This window comes from Rousettus aegyptiacus, unplaced genomic scaffold (genome assembly GCF_014176215.1).
Source record: "Rousettus aegyptiacus isolate mRouAeg1 unplaced genomic scaffold, mRouAeg1.p scaffold_m13_p_6, whole genome shotgun sequence".
In the NCBI taxonomy this organism is placed as follows: Eukaryota; Metazoa; Chordata; class Mammalia; order Chiroptera; family Pteropodidae; genus Rousettus; species Rousettus aegyptiacus.
This window is the reverse complement of record NW_023416309.1, coordinates 75,915,858-75,938,572: the sequence shown is the minus strand read 5'-3', so window position 1 is coordinate 75,938,572 and position 22,715 is coordinate 75,915,858. Positions and strand designations below refer to the sequence as shown.

The following is a 22,715-nucleotide window of genomic DNA, read 5'->3' as shown; positions in this document are numbered from 1 at the left end:
GTATTTGTTTTGTTAATCTATCTTGTTTTATGATTTTTAGAACCTATCTTTGTAAAAATAAAATGCCCTATGCTGTGGGGGTGGTGGTGGTGTGGATAGAGTTCTCCTTGTTTTGCTGGTAAAGGTTAGAGTGACAGAAACACCTTTGCTGAAATTGAGAGTCTGCTGTTCCTCCCAGGCTGGTGTGGCTGGTGGCCTGGAAAGCAGGGTTCACTCACTCAGTCAGATCATCCATTTTGTCTTCCTGCCATCGTCAAAGCTTGGGCCAGACTGTGAGGAAGACAGAAAAGACTTGCTGACCAGTGGGGGAGACAGGAAATTCCCAATAACAAGCGATAAGTATGATAAAGATAAGCACTCAGCTGAGCCTGAAGGGTCCCTGGAGGAGGTGACTTCTGAGTGAAATTTGGAAACATCAGTAGAAGGTGGCGTCATGAAGCTGATGGAGTGGGTATCGAAAACTCAGGGATCTGAGAGCCAGGGATCAGGGGTCGGGGGGAGTTTAGCACATTCTCTTCCTCCCTTTCCATCCATATCTGCCTATTTCCTTTTTCTCTCTGTTTTGTTCCTCCGCTGCTCTTTTTTCCTTCAATTTGCCAGCTTCCCTCATCCCCACCCTGGCCCAGGTCCAGGCCCACCGCTCACCAGGGGTAGGTCCCTATTAACTGTTAGTCTCTTTATTCACCGATACCAAGCGAAAGGAGGACTTTTCCAAATTATCAACTCAAGATAGCCCAGGTGAACAGGGGGAGTGGGCCCCTGCAGGCACTCAGTCCTATCCTTTCTGGTGGAGCTGTACCTATGTGGCACCAGCAGCCCTTACCCCTGCAGCCACAGGTAGAGCTCACAGCCATGTTTATTTTGTTTTGTTTCATAGCATTATTTTTGTGTGTGTGATTGTAACGACTATACATGCCACTGCCTTTTCTTTTTTATATTATTACATAAGCGATAGATGGCAGAAAAATTAGTACCTACAAATAAGATGAGAAGGTAGTATTGCAAAGAGGATAGGAGCACACAGTTTAGAGCCAGAGGGGCCAGTTATTTAGCCTCTTTGTGCCTCAGTTTTCTTATCTGAAAAATAAGTATAATTATTACATCCAGTTCATAGGTGGTTGCAGGGCCCAGCACATGGTAAGTGTATGTTAGCATTTACTGTTATTGTTATTGGCAAGTAAAGAAAAAAAAGAAAAAATTACCTATAATTCTTTGAGCCTGAGATAAGTACTACTGTAAACCCTTTAACATATATCCTTTCATACTTTTGCCCTGTGTATATATGCCCTACAAATATGGTTGGTTCCAAAGCACGATATAAAAGATGTTCACAACTTTTGTTTTTCCAATTAATCACTAATGCTTGCATGTGTCTTAATTGCAAGGAATCCAAGATCTTAAGACAACCCTGCATTATCCAAGAACTTTGAGAACTTAAACCACGCCTGAAATAGTTCATGACTGCTGTTACTTCTTATGGACACATGGTGTCGCTATTGAAGCCTAGTCCCAACCGGCCCCCAGGACGTGCTGGTGAATGATGCTGTCTTTTGTTTTGTTTTCTCATCTCCCCTCCCCTCCTCTCCTTTCTCCTCTCCTCTCTTCTCCTGTCTTCTTTTCTTTTCTCTTCCTCTCTCCTTCCCTCTCTTCTTGCTTGCTTTCGCTTTCTTGCTTTCCTGTGACACTGGTTAATAAAATTAAATAGATTTCAAGTGTATAATTCAATAACACATCATATGTATTGCATTGTGTGTTCACCACCCAAAGTAAAATTTCCTTCTATTACCATATATTTGATCCCCTTTACCCTTATCTACTCTCTCTTTCCCTCTGGTAACCACTAAAATGTTGTCTGTGTCTATGAGTTTTTGACAAAATAACTTTTTGAAAATGTGCTGAACTTAGCTAGCTCCCCTCTTCCCCGCAACCCCAGCTTGAGAAACCAAGTTTGCAGCTCTCTTTTCTGTACACTTCTTCCTATCTAGGGTGCCTGCTAACTTCAGGAGCCCTGGGTTAGGACAGTTTCTGGCATCTGTAGCCTCTTAGATCCATCCAGAAACTCAATTTTCCTTTCCTCCTTAGTCACCCGCCCTAGGAGCTTCTTTAAAACCTCCAAATATGAAGGTCAAATTACATCCCCTTTTCCTGGGAACATGGTTTGCTCACTCACTTCTGTAGGGCAGGAAACCATCTCAGGCACTGAGGTAATTGGCAATCTATAGAAGATATTTGCTCACCCAACGGCCACTTTCCTTCCCCTTCTTTCTCATAAACAGAGGCAGCCTCCCATGGTTCTTGCCTTCCTAGCTTCTCTTGAAGCTGGGGCATGGACATGTGACTCAAAACGGGCTAGTGGGTCCTGAGGGAATGCCAGCTGGGGCATTTCTATGAACGATTTTTCTCCTTGATAAAGACACGTGAACATATTTCAGGAGAAGTCTCCTTCCTTCTAATATGTGAGACGACAAACCTCAAGATGAAGGTCATGGTAGCCAGCCTGCAAGATGATCTCCAGTGTGCTTCATCTCCTAGTGTTCATGGCCTTGCAGAGCTCCCTCCCACAGTGAATTAGGTCTGGCCTGTGTGACCAATAGAATACAACGGAATATAGACCTAGACGGCTGTATTGAAAGGTAGTGAAAGGTAGTGAAGCTTCTGCCTTGGTCCCATTTGGATTGCTCCCTCTGAAGGAAGCCAGCCACCACACTGTAAGGACACTCAAGGACACATACTGTACTATGAAGACGTTCAAAACAATGCTGTGAAGATTAACACACAGCCAGCACCAGTTTGCCACCCATGTGAGTGAGCCGCCCTGGAAACGAACCCTCCAGCTGCAATCAGGCTTAGAGATGACTGCAGCCCCAGCTGACATCTCACTGCAGCCACGTGAGAGACTCTGAGCCAGAACATCCAATAAGCTGCTTGCAAACTCCTGACCCACTGAAACCAGGAGAGGTAACAAATGACTATTGTTTAAAGCCATAAATTTTGGGGGCCATTTGTTATGCTGTAATAGATAAGTAGTCAAAGGCCGACACTATAAAGATTTCAGAAAGGAAAGATGAAAAATACTGGAATATTTGATGATGTCATGATGCCACTGAGTTAACCAACCCTGAAACCTTGTACTTCCCGACTTCTCATGTGAGATAATGTCCTTGTTTAGCTGCTGTTGGGTCTGCTATAGCTTGCAGCCAAAAGCATCCTTACTGGTCCATTCTATAAAAGGAGACTTCCTGGGTGATTTCCTGTCCCCTCTTATTCTGTGAGGCTGAAAATTTTCTTTTGTTAAAAAAAAAAATTAAAATTCTAATGAGAACCCTTCTAGAAGGGCCTACACTAAAAAAAAATCTCAAATGAGCTTCTGTATTAGAGTTTACAGGGGCAAGCAGCCAAGCGAATTATGATGGGCTAACTCATAAGATTTTGTCATATTGGTCATACAGACATACACCTTTTATACACTGTATTTACACTTCATTTATATCCTGAACACATTTCAGATCAACGTAGACTAATATTATATAAAGAACTGAGGGTGCTCTATTGTAGAGATGTACCTTTATTTATTTTACCAATCCCCTGAAACCTGGAATCTAGAATGTTGCCATTTTTTTTGATATGATTACCACATTTATTCTTTTTAATTGTGGTAAAATATACATAAAATAAAATGTATCATTTTAATAATTTTTAAGTATATGATTCAATAGCAAAAGTACATTCACCTAGTTGAGCAATCATCACCACTGTCCATCTCTAGAACTTTTTCATCTTTCCAAACTGAAACTATGTACTTAAACAATAGCTCCCCATTGCCCACCACCCCCAGCCCTACCCCTGGCAACCACCTTTTTACTTTTGGTCTCTATGAATTTGCCTACTCTAGGTACCTCACATCAGTAGAATCACACAGTATTTGTCCTTTTGTGTTTTGCTTATCACACTTAACATAATGTCCTCAGGGTTCATTCATGTTGTAGCGTGTGTCAGAATTTTCTTCCTTTTTAAGGCTGAATAATAGTCCATGATATGTATATACCACATTTTACTTATTTGTTCATTCATTGATAGACATTTGGGTTGTATCCATCCTTCAGCTGTTGTGAGTAGTGTTCTGCTATGAAAATGGGTGTACAGGTATGAGTCCCTTCTTTCAGTTCTTATGGGTATCTGTCCAGAAGTGCACATTTACTTTTAAGGGAGAGTGATTTTGAACATTTTATCTCCCAGTTTGTAAAAACTACAGATTTTGCAGTGCCAGACATCTGAGTCGTGCTGTGGCTGGGAGGAGACCGCCACCCATGGCAAAGGATTTGCAGCCAGTGTGGGGGTGACCTATCTCCTTCCTGTGTCCTCTGTAAGTAGGAGCTGCAGAACATGCACAGAGCTGTCTTCCCTAGTCCATGCTTTTTTCTTGAAAAAACAGCGTTTCCTATTAGTGTTCATGTGGAAATTTTTCTGTCCTTTGAAAAGCAGGACTCGTGGGTCCTTATTCCCATATGGACAGTCAGAAGGCAGCAGTGCATACCTGATGATGACTCCTAGAGAAATCAATGAGATCTGCTTCCTGGGTCCCTCAAAGGAGCCTGCAGCTGAGTCGAGATACAAACGTGCACATAAACTGCAAAGCTGAGTGGACTTTCTAGGACTATCTAATCCCTCCATCACCATGACCACCAATGTTCAAATGGGGAAACTGAGGCCCAGAGAGGAAAAGTGTCCTCGCAGTGTTGAAAACCAATCCTCCTCACTGCTGACCTTCTGCTCCTGGGAAGTGATGTTCAACTTTATTTCCAAGATGCCTCTGGAAATGTGGGGCAAAGCCTCTTCATCCAGGACGCCTCTGGAGGTCAAACCCTGGGTTGCTAATGGGACCTCATGCTTGGAAGCCAAGGGGTCCAGGGTAGTTGGTTGTATTCTGATGCTGCCCCTGTGGCCAACACTTAGCCTGCTGGACTTTACCAGTCCTGGGAGTTCTAACCCTATGAGCTGCTCCCTTGTCTGCCTGGCTTTGAAAGCTGAGGTGAGGTGGCATTCTGGCTGGCATGGTGAGGGCTGGGCCCTGAAAAGGGATGACTGTGACAAGCCCTGTCTGGGGCAGTAGCCTCTGGATGGGAGCAGTTCTATCTTGGTGCTTATTAGCTGCAATGCTCTTTATTTTGCATGAATGTGTGTGTGTGTGTGTGTGTGTGCGCACGTGCGCTTGCACACACACATACATGTGCCTGGGTTCATATTAATATTTGAGGATATAACTCTGCTTGTCACTCCTCAACTCTGAGGGCAGGCTGAGACCAAAATTTTATCTATTTGTACCAGGGAAAACCCCATTTTACTTAACAACACATAGCACTTCCTCAATACCAAGCAAAGATCTAGGCATTTTTCAAACATCATCTTTAACCACAACAACCAGCGAGGTATGTATTATTACTACCCCCAAGGAAATTGAGGCACAGAGAGGTTGATTTGCCTAAGATCAGATGGCCAGGGAGTGGTGAGTCCAGCTCCAGGGTACAGGATCTTAGCCATGATGCTCAACTGCCTACAGTGTTGGAGGGCCTGATTTTGAACTTCTCTTTATTTTACTGAGACCATCCATATGGGGTATGTGGTTGAATCACATGGCAGAGGCCAAGGACCGATCACCACTACCATCATCCTCATCACAACAACAATGACAATCATCACTCACTGAGTGCTTCCAGGCTGTATGCCAGGAATGTTACAAGGACTCATCTTAGTTCATCCTCACAATTATTAAGAAGAATAAGCATACATTTTTTTCTCTCTGTCACATATGAGGACACTGAGGCTCATAGAGGTTGGGGACTTGTCCAAAGCAAACAACTAGGAAGAAGCAGAATTGGAATTTGAACCCTGGCCTGTCAGATGGCAAAACTCACATTCTTGCCATGCCACCAGATCATTTTTTTGATTGTTTGCTTTAAAATTTTTTTTAAAAATTGAAGTGACAGAAAATTAAAGTAAAAAAAATTGAAGTGAAAAAAAATTGAAGTGAAATTCACATAACAAAATTGAGAACATTTTAAAGCATACGATTCGTTGGCATCTGGTACGTTCATGATCTTGTGCAACCATCACCTCTGTCTAGTTCCAAAACATTTCCATCAATCTTAGAGGAGCATTCTATCCTCCTCTCAGCCTCTGACAACTACTAATCTGCTTTGTCTTTCTATGGACTTAACTATTTGAGATATTTCATATAAGCAAACATACAGTATGTGACCTTTTGTTTCTGGCTTTTAGCATGTTTTTGAAGTTCAGCCACATTGTAGCATGGATCAGGACCTCATTTCCTTTTCATGGCCAGATAATATTCTATTGTATATGTATACCACATTTTGTTTATCCATTTATCAATTGATGGCCATTTAAGTTGTTCCCACCTTTTGGCTATTGTAAATCGTGCTGCTATGAACATTTTTGTACAAGTATTTGTTTGAGTCCCTCTTTTGGGTATACACCTAGGAGTAGCCTGGGTCATATGGTAATTATATATTTGCCCTTTTGAGGAACCTCATATCATTTTTCACAGTGGCTGGACCATTTACTCTCCTACCAGCAATGTATAAGGATTTTCATTTCTCCACGTCATTACCAACACTTATTATTTTTTGTTTTCTTTTTAAGTTTTTTTTTTTTTTATTCTAGCCATCTCAGTGAGTCTGAAGTTGGTATCTCATTGAGGTTTTGATTTGCATTTCCTCAATGACTAGTTAGTTATATTGAGCATTTTTCATATGTTCGTTAGCCACTTATATATCTTCTTTGGAGAATTCAAGTTTGTTGCTCATTTTTAATTGGGTTGTTTGTAATTTTGTGCTATGTCTTTTTATTTGGAAATAATTTTCAGCTTACAGAAAAATTACAATAATACAAAGAAACCCAGATTATTTTTCAAATTCTTCTTATTAACACTACCCCATTTACTTTCTTACTATATCTATCTTTTTTCCTCAACCATTTGAGAGTAAGTTGGATACATGACAGTCCTTTAACCCTTAAAGATTCAGTATAAGGATTTCATTGTATAACCATAGTATAGTTACCAACTTCAGTAAACTCGACACAGATATATTTCTTCTTTAACTACTGTCTGCATTCTAATTTTATCAATTGACCCAATAATGTGCATTTTCCCCTCCACTATAAGACTCAGTCTAGGATCTCATGTTGCACTTAATTAGAACATCTCTGTCATCTTCTGAAACAATCCATAAGTCTTTCTTAGTCATTTATGACTTTAAAATTTTTGGATAAAGCAGTTCTTTAAAAAAAAAATAGTATTCCATACTCTTACTGTCTGATCTAGCAATTGCATTCCTTAGTATTTACTCAAAAGGAGCTGAAAACTTACATCAACACAAAAACCCACACACAAATATTTATAGCGACTTTATTAATAATTGCCAAAACTTGCAGCAATCAAGATGTCTTTCAGTAGCTGAATAGATAACTAAACTGTGGTACATCTAGATGATGGAATAGTATTCAGTGCTAAAAAGAAATGAGGTATCAAGTCATGAAATAGCATGGAGGAACTTAAATGCATATGATACGTGAAAGAAGCCAATCTGAAAAGGGTACACACCATCTGATTCCAACTATACGGCATTCTGGAAAAGGCAAAACTATGGAGACAGTAAAAAGATCAGGGGTTGGGGGAGGGAAGGATGAGTAGGCTGAACGTAGAGGGTTTTTTAGAGCAATGAGACTACTCTGTATGATACTGTAATGGTGAGTATATGTCATACATTTGTCCAAACCCGTAGAATGTACAATACCAGGTGTGAATCCTAATGTTAACTATGGACTTTGTGTGGTAATGATGTGTCCCTGTAAGTTCAATTGTAACAAATGTCCCACTCCGGTGGGGCTTGTTGATACTGGGGAGGCTATGTGTAGGGGCAGGGGGGATACGAGAAATCTCTGAACCTTCTGGCCTGGGGAGCTCAGAGGGGGCAGCTGCAGCTGCTGTGAACCTAAAACTGCCCTAAAAAATAAAGTCTGTTTAAAAAAGTAGTGTCCCTCAATTTAGGTTTGTCTGGTGTTTTGCCAGAAATCAGGCATGATTCGGGTCATGCATTCCTGGTGGGAATCCTACCATGATGATGTGGCTTGCTCAGGGCTTCATGTGGAAACTGCCCACTGCCCCTCACTGGTGATGTTATTTTAATCCTTCATTTGAGATATTGCCCAATTCTTCTACTGTGTAGTAACCTTCCCCCCATACCTTGCTACTAATAAACAATTGATAGATACTATGCCAATATTTTGCCTCTCCTCAAAAATTTCCCCATAGATTTTTTATCCATTGATGAGTTTTGTCCACAGGCTGTTTTCCTGTAGACAGCCTCTCTGCCGTTTTTGTCCGGTCTAATGCTGCTCCCCTGGAAATGCCCAGCCTTCCTGATTTGACCCGGGTTTATGTCTCTCATGTGGGGAGCCAGACCCTCTCGCAGTAAGCAGGACTCTGGGAGACTCATCTCATTTCCTGTCTTGTGAAGCTTCTCTTCCTCATTGCAGCCACCACAGCTACCATAGCCGCAGGCTAGATCAAGGGGACCAAAGTGTCCAGTTACCCAGGATGAGGCGGGGTAGGGGGAGCAGGAGCTCTCCTCCCATCTAGTAGGTCTCAGGGGCTGGGGATGGTGAAATCTCACCAGCAAGTCTGCGGTGGGTTCAGCAGAAACCTGAGATAAGATGCTCAGCAGTCAGGGCAGTTGCTTTGAGGAAGTGACTTGGTGCAGAGCTAATGTGCATTTGCCTCCACACTCCTCCTGGGACAGGAGCAGCAGGCTGACGAGGTTGGGGGCACGTCTGCAGAGTGCTGGGATCCTGGGCCAGAGGGGCCTCAGGGCTGGTCCCTGGGGTCAGGCAGGCACTCTGGAGCCTCAGGCTCAAGTCAGCACCCCCCTCCAACTATGCCTGACCCCTGGAGCCTGCCCCGCTGGAGAGCTTACGTGGCTGCTGCAGTGCTCTGCTACATCAACCTCCTGAACTACATGAACTGGTTCATCATTGCAGGTGAGGAAGGGGACAGGCACCCTGGGCAGCCCCTGCCTATCTGTCCACCAAGTGCCCTGCCACCAGCAGGTGCTGCATGTCCATGGTGGCCTTTCATTCAGCAAGCTTTCTCCTCATGGAGCATATCCCTACTGTCCTCATCCCTGGCCATTCCTGAATGGGGGGAGGGCCAGTCGAGTTCTCAATCTAGCCTCAAACTGAAGAGTGTGCACATTTATGTGGGTGCATGATGATGAGTAGGTGGGTGAGGACAGCAGGGAGGACTGGGCATTCAGGCAAAGGCCTGGAGGTTCTGGGTAGAACACCAGGGTGAAGAAGACAGGGCAGCCCGGCCCAGTTCCCAAGCAAGAAATAGCTTGTTGGGTGTTTCTTCGACAGCAGGCCTCGTGCAAACTTTGCACATTCTGCCTTCCTTCCTATAGTTCCCCGGGCTGAACTGCTCTGTCTTTTTGTCACTCATTCACTTATTTATTCATTTAAGATTCAACCTTCTTTTCTGTTTTTCACTGATTCATTCAAGATTGACTGAGCACTAACTATGGGCAGTACCCTCTGAATGGGCCTTGGGGACCCACTAGAGAGGAGGTCAACCTTGTAGTTCCTGAACTCAGGAATGACCATCTCATGGGCAGAGGGAGAAGCTCATTAATAGGACTCCTGCAAGGTAGAGAGATGTGGCCAGATGAGGGAGGCACCAACGGGCCCGGGGAGCTCAGAGGGGGCACCTGCAGTTTCTGGGCATCCCTGAGGCTATTGTACTAAATCATCAGTCACCAGCTAGGCATACTAGAGAGCGGCTGCGGAATGAATGGGACTTGATTCCACAGTCCTGTTGTGGGAGTTACAGACAGTGCCACATCCAAAGTCTTTTCAGAGGCTACTGCAATGGATTAGACTGAAGCTGAAGAGGCCTGAGCTGGAGTGGGTTTAGGGTATGAAGAGGAAGAGCTGGGTAGGACACAGATGGGAGCAGGGCAATCACAAGAATAGAGCTCTTTGAGCCCCATAGGCTGGGTTCCCTGCTCTCACTGCCACTTGTCCTGAGAAGACTTTGGCTGGGAAGACCCTGAGTTCTGCCTGTCTGAGGCCCCTTCCCTGTTGGGACGTCCTCTGGCTGTGTGAGAAGCAGGGCCATTACTGGGATGACGGAGGTCTGGAGATGTGAAACCATGCTGAGTGCCTGGGAACTGTTGGGAACAGGCAAGTCTCCGGCAACTAGAATTCTCCTGTGGGAAGCAGCACTTCGGGAAGCCAGAGTGACAGCTTAAAGGTAGAAAATGAGACCAGGCCCAAGCACCCAGAGCACCACAGGGCTGAGAGGAGCCCAGGAGGAGACCAAACAAGGGAGCAAGTCCCCATTCCTAAACACGGACAATGAATATGATGAGAGAGAATTTTTATTTAGCTCTACAGGTTGGTATGCCTGGGTGCTGTGGCAATTGGGCCTAAAATAAACATCTGAACAAAATTCTCACTTTGCTTCTCTGACTCTTTGATCTTTTGTTGCTGCTGGCAGGTCTTGGAGGTGTGGGTGGGGGGCTTTCTTCCCCACTGTGTGGGCATTTCCGTGGGCTTCTGCTCCCTTCTTTGACACTAGGAGGGAGGGTGGGTTGCTTCTGGCTGGTATTCTAGTCTCAGCTTCCTCATTTCCAGTTGTACAACCATAGCTGGCTGGAGCCTCTGTTTCCTCATTTGCATAATGGGGCAATGATAGTCCCCACTTCTTGGGAAACAACTGCTAGTGTCCAGCTCAGGGCCTGGCCCTCAGCCATCTCATAATTCAGTGTAAGTGATGATTGTTCTTTATGACAGGGCCAGAGCCTCACAGCAGGTGACTCGGACCCTGACTGACTCTTCTGAAATACACTAAGGACTGAGGGGATTTCTGGGAATAGGGCCTGGTATCTAGGGGCCTGCTTTCTCTCTCTGTTTTAGGCTGAGTGCCCACTGCACCAGCCCATGGCCTAGCAAGATCTTGGAGGGGCTTCAGAGACCTAGCTAGTATAGAGTAAGAACCTGCCACCCTCAGGGAAGTGGGGCCAAGGTTGGTCCTACATGGGACCTGTCTCTTAAGCCCTTATGTGCTCTCTCATGTCTGTGTTTGCACACCTCTGGAAGAACATGCTTGTGTGTGCATGTGTGCAGGCCAGGGCACATTTGTCTTTGCATTTACACACAAACACATATATATGGATGTCTATGGCTATCTGGAGTTTGTACATGAGCGGAGATGCTTTGCTATAGAATCCCAGGAACTTCCATTTACACTGTAGTCTAAGCGAATGGCTGTGCTCTGTGCCACAACAGGGAGCTGCCAGTCACTCTGACTATAATGCGAATGGCAGCATGTGCATATGCATGCATGACTGCAGGTGTCTCTTTATATGCACAGTGTATATGTGTATATGCATCTGGTTGTATGAGACTGGGCTTTCATGCCTATGAATACAGGTGCCTGTGTGTTTGTATATCTGTGTCTCCATGAGTATAGTTCTCTGGGCATTTCTGTTTGTATGTGGCTCTGAATGTGTGTCTGCATGACTCTGTATCTATGCCTGGGAGTGCATGCTGTGTGTGAATGTGTGTATATAAATCGGTGCCTTTGGGATATGTGTTTCTGTGTGTGTTTAATGTGCACGCATCTGTGTACCTGCTTCTGTAACTGTGTGTGTGAATGATTAAATATGTGTGGGAGAGAGGGGAAGAAAACAGTGGGCCCAGGTGCCATGCCCTGTGTTTAGCTGTGGCCTTGTCCCAAATGTGGAGGCAGTTGCTTTTAGAGGCCCGGTGGGCTACTTTCTATTTCCTGAGTTCTGTCTGTCTGTCCATAGGTGTGCTGCTGGATGTACAGAATTTTTTTCAGATCAGTGACAGCAATGCTGGTTTGCTTCAGACAGGTAAGGAGCAAGTCCCTGGAGCCCTGGGCTCATGTGGGACGGGGTTTTTCAGTGGGTCCTGTACTGTGACCAGCTTTAGCTGCTAAGAATTGGAGGCCAGCAAGCTGAGCCCCACTAAGTCCCCTGGCAGAGGACAGGCCACTGAAATTGGTGGCAGTGGCTATGAGGGACAGACTGGGTAGGAGGAAGAGATGGTATAGGATGAAATCTCATGCCTGAACAGCCCTTTGGGTTTGAGTGTGGGTGCTACAGAAAGAACAGAGGAAGCTGGTGCTGGAAAGGACCCCTGAATGTGGAGCTCACTCACTCACGTTTGTACAAATTAGCTGAGTATTGGAGAATGGATGCCTGCTTTCCTCTCATGTACCTGAAAAATCTGACTACCAAGATCCAGAAAGGCAGACTGACAGACAGAGACATTTGTCCCCCAACATGAGTTCAGCTAGGGTCTGGGGCCACACTGGCCTGTAGTCCAGCAGCAGGGAATAGCCACACATCCCATTACAAAGGGGTCATGAGGTGCTGGATGGTGACACACACATGCTCGCGCGCGCACACACACACACACACATACACACACACACACCCATTGTGTGCACGCTGTCACAACACAGGATACACATGTGTGCATATACCCAGGCAATAACTAGCAAATACATGGTTCCTCCTCTTAAAAATCAACTATTTCAAAACTTTAGAACAAGGCCCTCAAATTGGGTATAGGGACCCCTGGGAGGCATAAAAACTTTTCAGGGGCTACATGAGCAGAGCTCTGAGAAAATACATTTACGGATTCTCAAGTCAGTATGTTTCTTTCCTAAAGTGGATCTGAGAGCAAACCTCCAGTTCTCTTCTCTTACTTCCCCTTTAATAATCACCCATCTACCATTTTAAGCAGGAAAGTACACCTCTTCCCCATTCTGAGGTTTACTATGGTGCATTGTCTGAGGGTGTAAAAACCTCAAGGGTGTCAGGCAGAGGGACCCCTTGTGGATGCTTGGCCCCTGGAGTAGAGCAGACAGAGTCTCAGTAGAAACACACTGGGAATGTTTTTTTCCAGGCCGCAAACCCATGGCATGGTGCCAAACCTCATTTAGCTGTCCTGCTGGTGTGTGACAATCTGCTAGTTATCTACGATTTAGAATTCAGAAGTGAGATAGTTGTCTCAGGGATGGATGTCAGCACATCTATTTCAATAAAAAATATAGCCAACATTTTAATGTCTTTCTTAAAGACAACCAGTCTGATTTGGCAAATAATGACTAGTTTGTTTATTAGAGTCTACAGCGGACATTTCCCATAAACTGAAAGAACTTGATCTGCAGCCACAAGGATTTGGATGAAGATATAGTTTGAAAGATACAATAATACTGGAAATCACATCCTTTGCAACTATTTAAACTGATGATAAAAATGTTTTAAATGTTGGCTGAAAAAGAATGAAGGAGTGGTGCATAGTTCTATAAACTTCTTGAAGAGGCAGGCACCGGGCAAAAGAGTTAGCAGAGTCCTGCTTTAGACCATGGGTCTTCCAGTTGTTCCTGTTTCAGAACTGAGACCAGGAGCTGGGGCTGATCTTCCAGCCATAAATATAGCCAAAGTGAGACCTTCTTGGCTTGATGCCCACAACCTTCTAGATTAACAGATAATGGCAATTGAGTCAACATTTCCCCTCCTTGGTTCTTATCATGGTACATGGGATTATTACTACCAGGCCTTGATAAGTGAGATGCTGTGACAGAAGAAGTGTGTGTGTGTGTGTGTGTGTGTGTGTGTGCGTGCGTGCGCGCGCGCGTATGAATATGTGTGTATTTATGAGAGAGAGAGAGGGAGCACATTCAAACATGTGTATACGTGAGTGCAAGTGTTATGGGGATGTGTATGTAAATGTGTTTGGGAGTGAGTGAAGGGTAGGGTCATCTCGGCAGAAGCAGCCCAAAAAGGTATATAGAAAGGGCAGTGGGGCCGAAGGCCTGATGGCCAGACTTGTCTCCAGTGACCTCAGGTGAGTCTTTTCACCTTTCTGGGTTGCCATACAATGGCCAGAAGACCTACCCTACTGTCTGTACATAGGGCTGCAGAATAGAGGAAACTGATGACTAAGAGAGAGCTTGGTCAAACTGTAAGAGTTAGGTAAAGGATGGGCAGGGAGAAAATAGTGGTCAGGAACCCTCCTCTTTCCTGCTCCAATGGGACAGAGAGGCTGTTGGAGTTAGTTAATTAATTAATAATATTTAAAATTAACACCAATGTCTTTATCTTGTGCCAGGCATTATTCCAAGTGCTTTATACTATTAACTTATTTAATCTTCACAACAATCCCAAGAAGCAGGTATTATTATTTAAATACCCATTTTATGAATGCTGAACCTGAGGCATAGGGTGGCTATAGGGCTTGCTGACAGTTACACAGTTGATGAGTGACAGCTAAAGTTCAAATCCAGGCAGCTACCTGTAGAGCCCTTCCCTTATCCTTGTGCTCCTTAAATACACCCACCTTGTCACAGAAATGATTTGAATTTGGAGATGCTAGGGAGGAAGGAAGGGGCGCCTGCCTTCCCTTGGAGGACAGATGTCTCCATTCGAGGGCATCTGCAGGTTTAAGGTGTTTATGTCCTTTAAAGCAGGGGTCCCAAACCTCCAGGCCATGGATGGCCAAAATGGTTGGGAACCCCTGCTGTAAAGGATCCCTGTCCCAAATCTAATACAAGTATTAGCAGGTTTGGGGAAATATTTTTACAACCTTTGAGAAAAGAAAGGTATGTATTACGATCATGAAATAACCCCCTAGAAGATTATAAATTTGACTACCTTAAGGATAAATTTTTCCATATGATGATGATTAAAACTGTAAACGCAATTAGTAATAATAATAGGTTAACATTTATTATTTAGGGTGTAATTATTTATTATTAGGTATTTACATAAAACCAGTCACGGCCTTTTATATGTTTTATTTCATTTAATCTTATGAGGCAAGTACTGTTTCATTGTATACTTAAGGAGGGAGAACAGGAGAGTCAAGGAATTTTCTGCAGGTCACACAGCTAGGAAGCAGATAGGGCCAGGATGTGAGCCCCTGTAGTTTAGTCTCAAACTTGCATTTTAAATCCTTAAAACAAATATAAAGGACTGGGAGAAATTATTTCAAAATAACAAAAAGCCCAGTAGAAAAATAGGCAGAGGATGCTCAGCTTCACTGGGAATAGGACAATGCAGATTAAAACATCGGCGAGAAGCCATTTGTTTTTCAACTACTAGGTGAATAAAAATAAAGTGTTTCAGCCTATAAAGTATCACAAGGGTGCTGGCATATGCTTCTATGCAAGTGTAAATCGATACAGCCTTTTTGGAGGCCATTTTGGCAGTAGCTGTTAGAATTATAAATGCCATTGACACCAAAGACTATTCTCTGTGGAGGATGAGGTCGAACCATATTAAACTGTAGCTTTTGTAGGTCAAAACTAGCCTAATTTCCGCAATTGCATGTGGCCCAACCCTATACTAGAGGAGTGGGAGGGGTTGGAACCTGAGCCAGGACGAATCTGGGCGCTTACTGGCCTCAGAAAATGTCAATCATCTGTGCGCAATGAATGGAGACCCAGGCGGAGGGCGGGGCCCCCCATATCCAGAAGCCCTGGCAGGTGGGACCGAACATGGAGGGTCCAGAGCTTCCCTTACCCACCCGCAGACTCTTGGAGGCAGCGGACACATACTCATGGGTTGGAGGTGATTTATTTAAGTAACAGAAGCAGTGAGGGTACTTATCCATGTGGAATGTCATGCAAAAACGTGTCAGTTTCTTTGTCTTCACAGAATAACAAACGTATTCATTAATTCAGTCGCTAATTCCTAAGAGTTTACTGAAAAAAAAAATGATTTTAATACAACTGTCAGAGGAATGTTTTACCTCCTTAGAAAAACAACACTTTTCTGGCTTCCAGGAATCACTGTGCTCATTTTAAACCGCGCTTATCTGCTCAAAGCGGGCCTAGGCAGATATCCCACCCCTCCTGCCATCCCCTGACCTCAGCGGGGGTGTGACAGCAAAATCAGACCAGTCCTAGCATCAGGCTCAGAGAGGGCAGGTGTCTTTGTAAAGATAGGGCATTGGTGTGCACTGAACACTGGCAGCTCCATGCCAGGTTCCATGTTCACTTCTATCTCACCTGTACACAGCCTGGGGGCAGGATGCAGGTGTGATGTTGACTTCTCCAATGCTGCAGTGATGTTCAGAGAGGTGGAGTTAGTGACCTAAGGCAGCACAGTGAGGAAGTAGCAGAGCTGGGATTGAGCCAGGGCCCAGCTACCTGACTCTGAGCAAATGGGTTACGTGCTAGGAGGAGATTGGAGGTTCACCTTACCTTTTCCTCCTCTTGGCCTTGACCCACTGCCAAGGTGCCCCTCTATGGGCCTGTTGAACCCATCTGCCCACCCACTGCTACGGAGAGATGCATGTTACACCTTGCATGTCTTCTCCAGTCTTCATCGGCTGCCTGCTTCTATCTGCACCTGTGTTTGGCTACCTGGGTGACCGACACAGCCGCAAAGCCACACTGAGCTTTGGGATCCTGCTCTGGTCAGGAGCAGGCCTCTCCAGCTCCTTCATCTCCCCCCAGGTAGGTGCCCTCTCCCATACACAGGCCCCCGGGGACCTCCTCCCCCCAGCTTCCTCTCTGACTCAGTCCCATCAGAGTCAGGCAGGGCTGCTTCTGCTCTATTCCAGGCTCGAGGCTGGCTGGGGAATACCTTCCAGGGCTGAGAGAGAAGCCTGTTAGGCTTTCTTAATGGGAGTCTTCCTCTCTTGCATCTCCTGCTGCTGCCTGTGGCTTCATTCCTGCCAACTGTGCTGGGGGTGGGATGGGGTAACAGCTACCGTCTTGGGGAACTGTCCTGGTTAGCAAAGGCGATGCCCAGGGAAAGGGCATCTCTGGGTTCAAGGGCTGGTAGCGGCTGTAGGTGCCAGCAGGGGGCACCCGTGTGATTTGGGGAACCTGGGCTGGGAGGATGGAGAGGTGGCTGAAGCCCCATCTTTTCTTACTCTCCTGGGGGCATGGGCCACCAGGTACCCTCAGCCCTTCTGACAAATCCTTGAGTCCCTTGCCTGTGGGTGATTTCTGGAACTCACCTTGTTCTTGTGCCTGCTTGCCCAGTATTCCTGGCTCTTCTTCCTGTTCCGAGGAGCCGTGGGCACAGGCACTGCCAGCTACTCCACCATTGCGCCCACCGTCTTGGGTGACCTCTTCGTGAGGGACCAGCGGACCCGGGTGCTGGCCATCTTCTACATCTTTATTCCTGTTGGAAGGTTAGTATCACCCTGGATCCACTTCCCTGGGTGGTAAACTGAGGCCCAAAGGAGTCAGAACAGGGGCTGGGCTAGTGGAGAAGACATTAGACCAGGAGAGCTAGGATTTAAACCCCAACTCTGCCCCTTCCTCACTGGGTCACTTTCCCTGTCTGAGCCTCAGTTTCCTCGTCTGTAAGTGGGGACAACAACACTGATGGGCTGTGGTGAGGATTAGAGAGAATAAACGTGTTTCTTAAATGCTAGTATGCTCCGGAAGGGGTGAGATAGAGCAGCCTGGCAGTGTGGCCTGTGCAGGGAGGGGCCAGCTCTGGGAGGTGAGGCAGGGAAGTGCATTAGGGCTGGGCAGTGTATTCCACAGAGGGGTAGGACAGAGTGGGATTTACAATTAAGCCTCTGAGCTCTGACCCAGGTTTCCTGAAATCGCTTGACTCAGGCAGGGCTGAGCCTTGGGTGAGAGAGGGGGTCCTTATATAGGGAGATGGTGAACAGTGGTGCCGGGGATGGGCTAGGAGCCAGAGGTCACTGGTGAATTGACCAAGGGCAGTGGACATCTGGGCCTCGTGTGACTCAGTTTTCCCAGTGAAAGGGCTATGAGCTGCAGAGAGCCAGCTCCCTGGGGTGGGGGCTTCCTGGCTTAGGCTGGCCTTGGGTCCTTGGGCCTGCCATCTGCCCTCACTGCCCATTCCCCTTGGCTCTCTGTTGCAGTGGTTTGGGCTACGTGCTAGGGTCGGCTGTGACGGAGCTGACTGGGAACTGGCATTGGGCCCTCCGAGTGAGTCCAGCTTCTTTTTCTTCACTCTGCTTTCCCCCGGGCCAGCAGGGACTTTCCAGCCTTGAGTAGCCTTAGCCATTTGGCACAGTAACTGGTGCTGTGGGGGGTGGTCAGACATCGGCAGCTTCAGACATTTGGGGCCTCATATGGAATATGGACAGTGGAAGTCGTGGGGTTAAATCCTGACTGTTCAGTTTGCTAGCTTTGTGACCTGAAGCAAGTCACCTCCCTCTTAGGAGACTCACCTTGTCTATCTGTAAAATGGGGGAGTAAATGCTGCCTATGGAATCTTGAGGATTAATGAGACACAGGTTGGAAAGATACTAGGGCAGGACTGGTGTGGCAGATGAAGGGATGGGCCAGGAAAATGGGCAGTTATGGGGACAATGAGTACTCAATGGTTAGGGCCAGTATAGTCAGGACTCAGTTCTCAGTCTTGCCAGGATCACTGATCCAATAGAGTTGTGTCTGTGCTAGACAGACAGGTATTAAATTAACTCCCAAGAGGACCCCACTCCCCAGAGAGGCCATACTCTCATGGGTGAGGAACAGTGGTATGTCAGGCTCTGTATAACCAGCACCCGGGAAGTGAGTTGTCCTCCCTTACCTCTCAGGGCACAAAGCACCCCAAGTGCCTCGACCACAGAGTTCATTCCCCCGAAGGATCTCCTGGATTTTAGGAGTCCGTGGTCCTGAGCTTCCTGCGCCCTTCTGTTCCCAGATCCTGCCCTGCCTGGAAGCTGTAGCCTTGATCCTGCTTATTGCACTGGTTCCAGACCCTCCCCGGGGAGCTGCTGAGAAGCAGGGGGAGGTGGCCATGGGGGACCTGAGGAGCAGCTGGTGTGCAGACATCAGATACCTGGGGAGAAAGTGAGTATTTCTGTTCTTTCCTTCTGGTCACTGAAAACCCCACTGTCTGCCCCAATATCATTGACCTCCCTCTCTCTGCCTCCAGAAGGCTGTCCAAGGTTCACAGCCCTCTTTCTCCTCTGAGCTCCCACTCACCAACGGAGATGCCCTTCCCTCACTTGGAGGCCCACTTCCCCTGGCCATGTGACAGAATATGGGCTGGGAGGGAGACAGGAAAGGAGGGAGGTAGTCAGGCAGCATGAGCTGTAGCCTTGGCTCTGTCATTGCCTTATCCCTGAGTGACCTGAGACTTGGAGCCTCACTTCCCTCATTTATTCAATGGACATAATTCTCCAGCCTTGCCTGCTTCTCAGGGTTGCTGGGAGGATGCCAGGAGTTAATCACTCACCTCTCTGAGCCTCATGGGAGTGCATCCATCCTCTGTTCCAGGCATGGTTGGGAGGCAGACAGGAGTCAACTGCACTCCCAGGCCTCATGATTTACCGAAATGTGAGGCACAAACAGGACCCAACTCTCTTTGTTACAGAGCCATGAGGCCAGTGGAGGGCACTCAGAGGAAGGCAGGGGCGGCAGGGGCAGATTCCTGGAGAATGCGATGTCGGATTGTTGGCCCTTCAGGATGGGGAGAATTGGTTTTGCAGAGAGGAGGGAGGAAGGCAAAGCATGAGTGAAAGCGTGGAGGTGGGATGTGCTGGGTTGTTAGGGAATGTTGGGAGGATCTGGAGCCTAGAGCCCACCTGAGTGCCCGGGTGACTGAAATGCCCAGAAGAAGAGCAGACAGGAGCAGACGGGCCCCTTCAGCTCTAGTCCTCTTTCCGCTTCAGCCAGGGTATTTTCTCTTGTAGCTGGAGTTATGTGTTGTCGACCCTTGGAGTGACAGCCATGGCCTTTGTGACTGGAGCGCTGGGCTTCTGGGCCCCTACATTTCTGTTTGAGGCCCGTGTGGTGCACGGGCTGCAGCTTCCCTGCCTCCGGCAGCCATGTAACAACAAGGACAGGTGAGGTGCCTCTTGGAGCCCTGGGCACGTGGCTCAGGTCAGGGGGAATTGTGGTGGGGAAGTCTTTAGGAGGTTCTGAGCCCCAAAACTCAGTTTCTCTAGGCATATGAAGACCCCAGAGGTCAGGACACAGCTGGCAGGCAAGAGTCTGGTTCTAGCTCTAGCTGTGCTGCTGCCATCCTGAGTGGCCACAGGAAGCTAGCTCCTCAGGCATCTCTGGGCCCCAGTGCCTGTCCCCCCACTCCTGGGCTGCCGGGAGTGGTCCAGAAGGCACTTGAGTCGGAGTGAGTGATGGTACTCTCAGGCAACTTTCCCTCAAAGGGACCCATAGTGTGAGGCCATCCCATTTTACAGATGGCAAATTGAGTCACTGAGAGGCCTCATTACTCATCTGGCTTAGGGATTTCACCCATGCATTCATTGATTCTCTGCCTCATTTCAAGTGCCGAGAGTCTGGGGAAACTGCTGAGAGGTGGAGAGGGGTGGAGAGCAAAAGCCATATTGGTGTTCTGCCTTCAGTGAATGCCCTTCTCACCTCATTCTCCAAGGACTCAGGGACCTCCTGATCGAGAGGGTACGTCTCAGTCCTCTCTCACTTGCTTTCTCCTCCTCCTGGAAACCCGCAGTCCTAGTTTCCTCCTCCTCTCTGGTTGAAGCTTTTCAGTCTCCTGTGGTCCCCTCCTCTCTGACCCTGCCCCACGGGCTCCTCAGAGTTCCTCAGAGCTCTGAGGTCTTCCCAGGAGCTCGATGCTCCCTGAGACTTCAGTGACACCAGTTCTCTGCTGGCAGCACATCCCCTGCTTCTCTAGCCTCCTCTCTTGCCTCTTCCTCATTCTCTGATGCCCAGAGAGAGCTTTCCAGAATGTCTTATGCCCTCTCACCTGTCTGTGTCTTTGCCCAAACTCTGCCCTCTGCCCATAGCTCCTCTCCCTTTTCTCATTGTTACTTCTTAAGCTTCAACTTTAGTTCAGGTCCTAAGCTAAGCATTTTACATGAAAAACCTTCTGAAGTTTTATAATATTTGACCCTGTTATTATTCATGTATTACAAACCAGGGATTGGAAGATCAGAGAGGTTAAGTGACTTGTCCAAGGTCACATACCTAACGACTAGTAGAGCCACGATTCAAACCCTACTGTCTCCAAAGCTGGTGCTCTCAAGCTCCAAGTCCCGTTGCCTCTGGAGACTGCCCATTACTTAGTTGACATGAGCATCTCTCCACTTAGCTGGGAGCAGCTTCCTGGCACACACACCATAGGTGTTCAGGGAAAGCATCCAGTGAGTGAATGACTTCATGCATCGAACGAGACTGGAAGTTGGTCTTGGTGCCACAGCTAGACTGTTATCTCTCTGGAAGCAAAGACTGAGCCCTAAAAACCCCACGACAGCTTGAAAAAGTTGGGGATAAACAGGATGCAATTCCACCTCAGGCATTAACTGGCTGTGTGTTTCTGGGCAAGTCACTTCCCCTTTTCTCAGCATTAGTCTCTTCCTCTAACTCAGTTCCTCCAGAGATCCTGTGTGAGAAACTGACATGGGAGTTTGTATTAGTGTCCTGGGGCTGATATAACAATTGACCACAAACTCGGCAGCTTAAAACATCAGAAATTTATTTTCTCATATTCTGGAGGCCAGAAATCCAAAATAGTTTCACTGGGCCAAAATCAAGTTCGTCAGGATCAGTCTCCTTCTGGAGGCTCTATGGGAGAAAACTTCCCTGTCTCTTCTAGCTTCTGGTGGCAGCTGGCACTCCTTAGCTTGTGGCTGCATCACTCCAGGCTCTGCATCCACAGACAGATGGCTTCTCCTCTTCTGTCTCAAATCTCTGTTTCCTTCTTATAGGGACACTTGTAATTGCATTTAGGACCCACTGAATAATGGGGGATAATCTCTCCACCTCAAGATCCTTAAATGTATCCACATTTTTCCATATAAGGTAACATTCACGGCTTCCAGAGATTAGGATGTAAACACCTCAGGGAGCCATTATTCAGCCTACCTACAGAGTGAGAAGAAGGTCCCAGTGTTGAGGTTCCGCACAGACCTCAGCTATTAACACACCTCTGGGGTTAAGATAAACCCCAGGGTAAGGGTGGGGCAGGGGAGGAAGCTGCAGGACACAGGATTCAAACTCAACCAGAGGGAGAACTTCCAACACTTAGAGCTTGCCAGATGGAAGGGCTGTATGGGAGTAGGGAGCTTCTGGTCCTTGGGGGTGTATGTAAGTAGGAGTTGGACAGCTATTTGCCAGGACCATTGTACAGAGAATCAGCATAGAACCTGCAGGCCTTTAAGGACACTCTTGGCTCTGAGAGTCTGATTCTGGGAAGGTCTTATGGGAGTGAGGGGTCCCTTTGTGGCTGGGCATGTTCTCTGGCCACATCTTCTCTCGGGGACTGATGGGAGGTCTTTCTTGTCTACACTGCCTATCTGAATAATTGATCCTAAGTCTCACAAAGGTCTCGAGAACCTGCCAAGACCAGCTCAGACCAGGACTCAGAAGTGGATAGCATTCATCTGGGGCTTGGGATCACTTGACTGGGCTAAGCCAGAGCCTTGCACAGCTTGGAAGGCTGGGAAGGTTTGATGAGCACCTTTAAGCTGCCTAAAGACACACATGCTTCCTCTGGTAGGCAGAAGGCCAAAGACACACATGCTTCCTCTGGTAGGCAGAAGGCCAGGAGGCCCTGGCTCTGCTTCTGAGGGGCTGTGTGACCTCAGGCAGGTTCCTGCTCTCCCTAGGCTCTATGCTCTCTCCTATAAAGGAGAGAGGAGGTGGGACAGAAGAACAAGTCCTTAGCCTGTCGAATGGA

General features: G+C 46.9%; 1 protein-coding gene across 5 annotated transcripts in view; it reads left to right on the top strand.

The window, feature by feature from the left end:
* Positions 1-8,564: 8,564 nt before the first annotated feature.
* The window catches only part of SPNS3 (sphingolipid transporter 3 (putative)), a 41,188-nt gene continuing 27,037 nt past the window's right edge, over positions 8,565-22,715 (top strand). The window contains exons 1-7 of one of the 5 annotated variants that reach the window (XM_016138803.2): positions 8,565-9,057; positions 11,889-11,954; positions 16,437-16,573; positions 17,108-17,259; positions 17,968-18,034; positions 18,756-18,904; positions 19,750-19,902. In XM_016138803.2, coding sequence (XP_015994289.1) covers positions 8,955-9,057; positions 11,889-11,954; positions 16,437-16,573; positions 17,108-17,259; positions 17,968-18,034; positions 18,756-18,904; positions 19,750-19,902 — 827 coding nt within the window. In that variant the 5' untranslated portion in view covers positions 8,565-8,954. The other 4 variants (XM_016138804.2, XM_016138805.2, XM_036223372.1 and 1 more) reach the window with 4 other exon arrangements.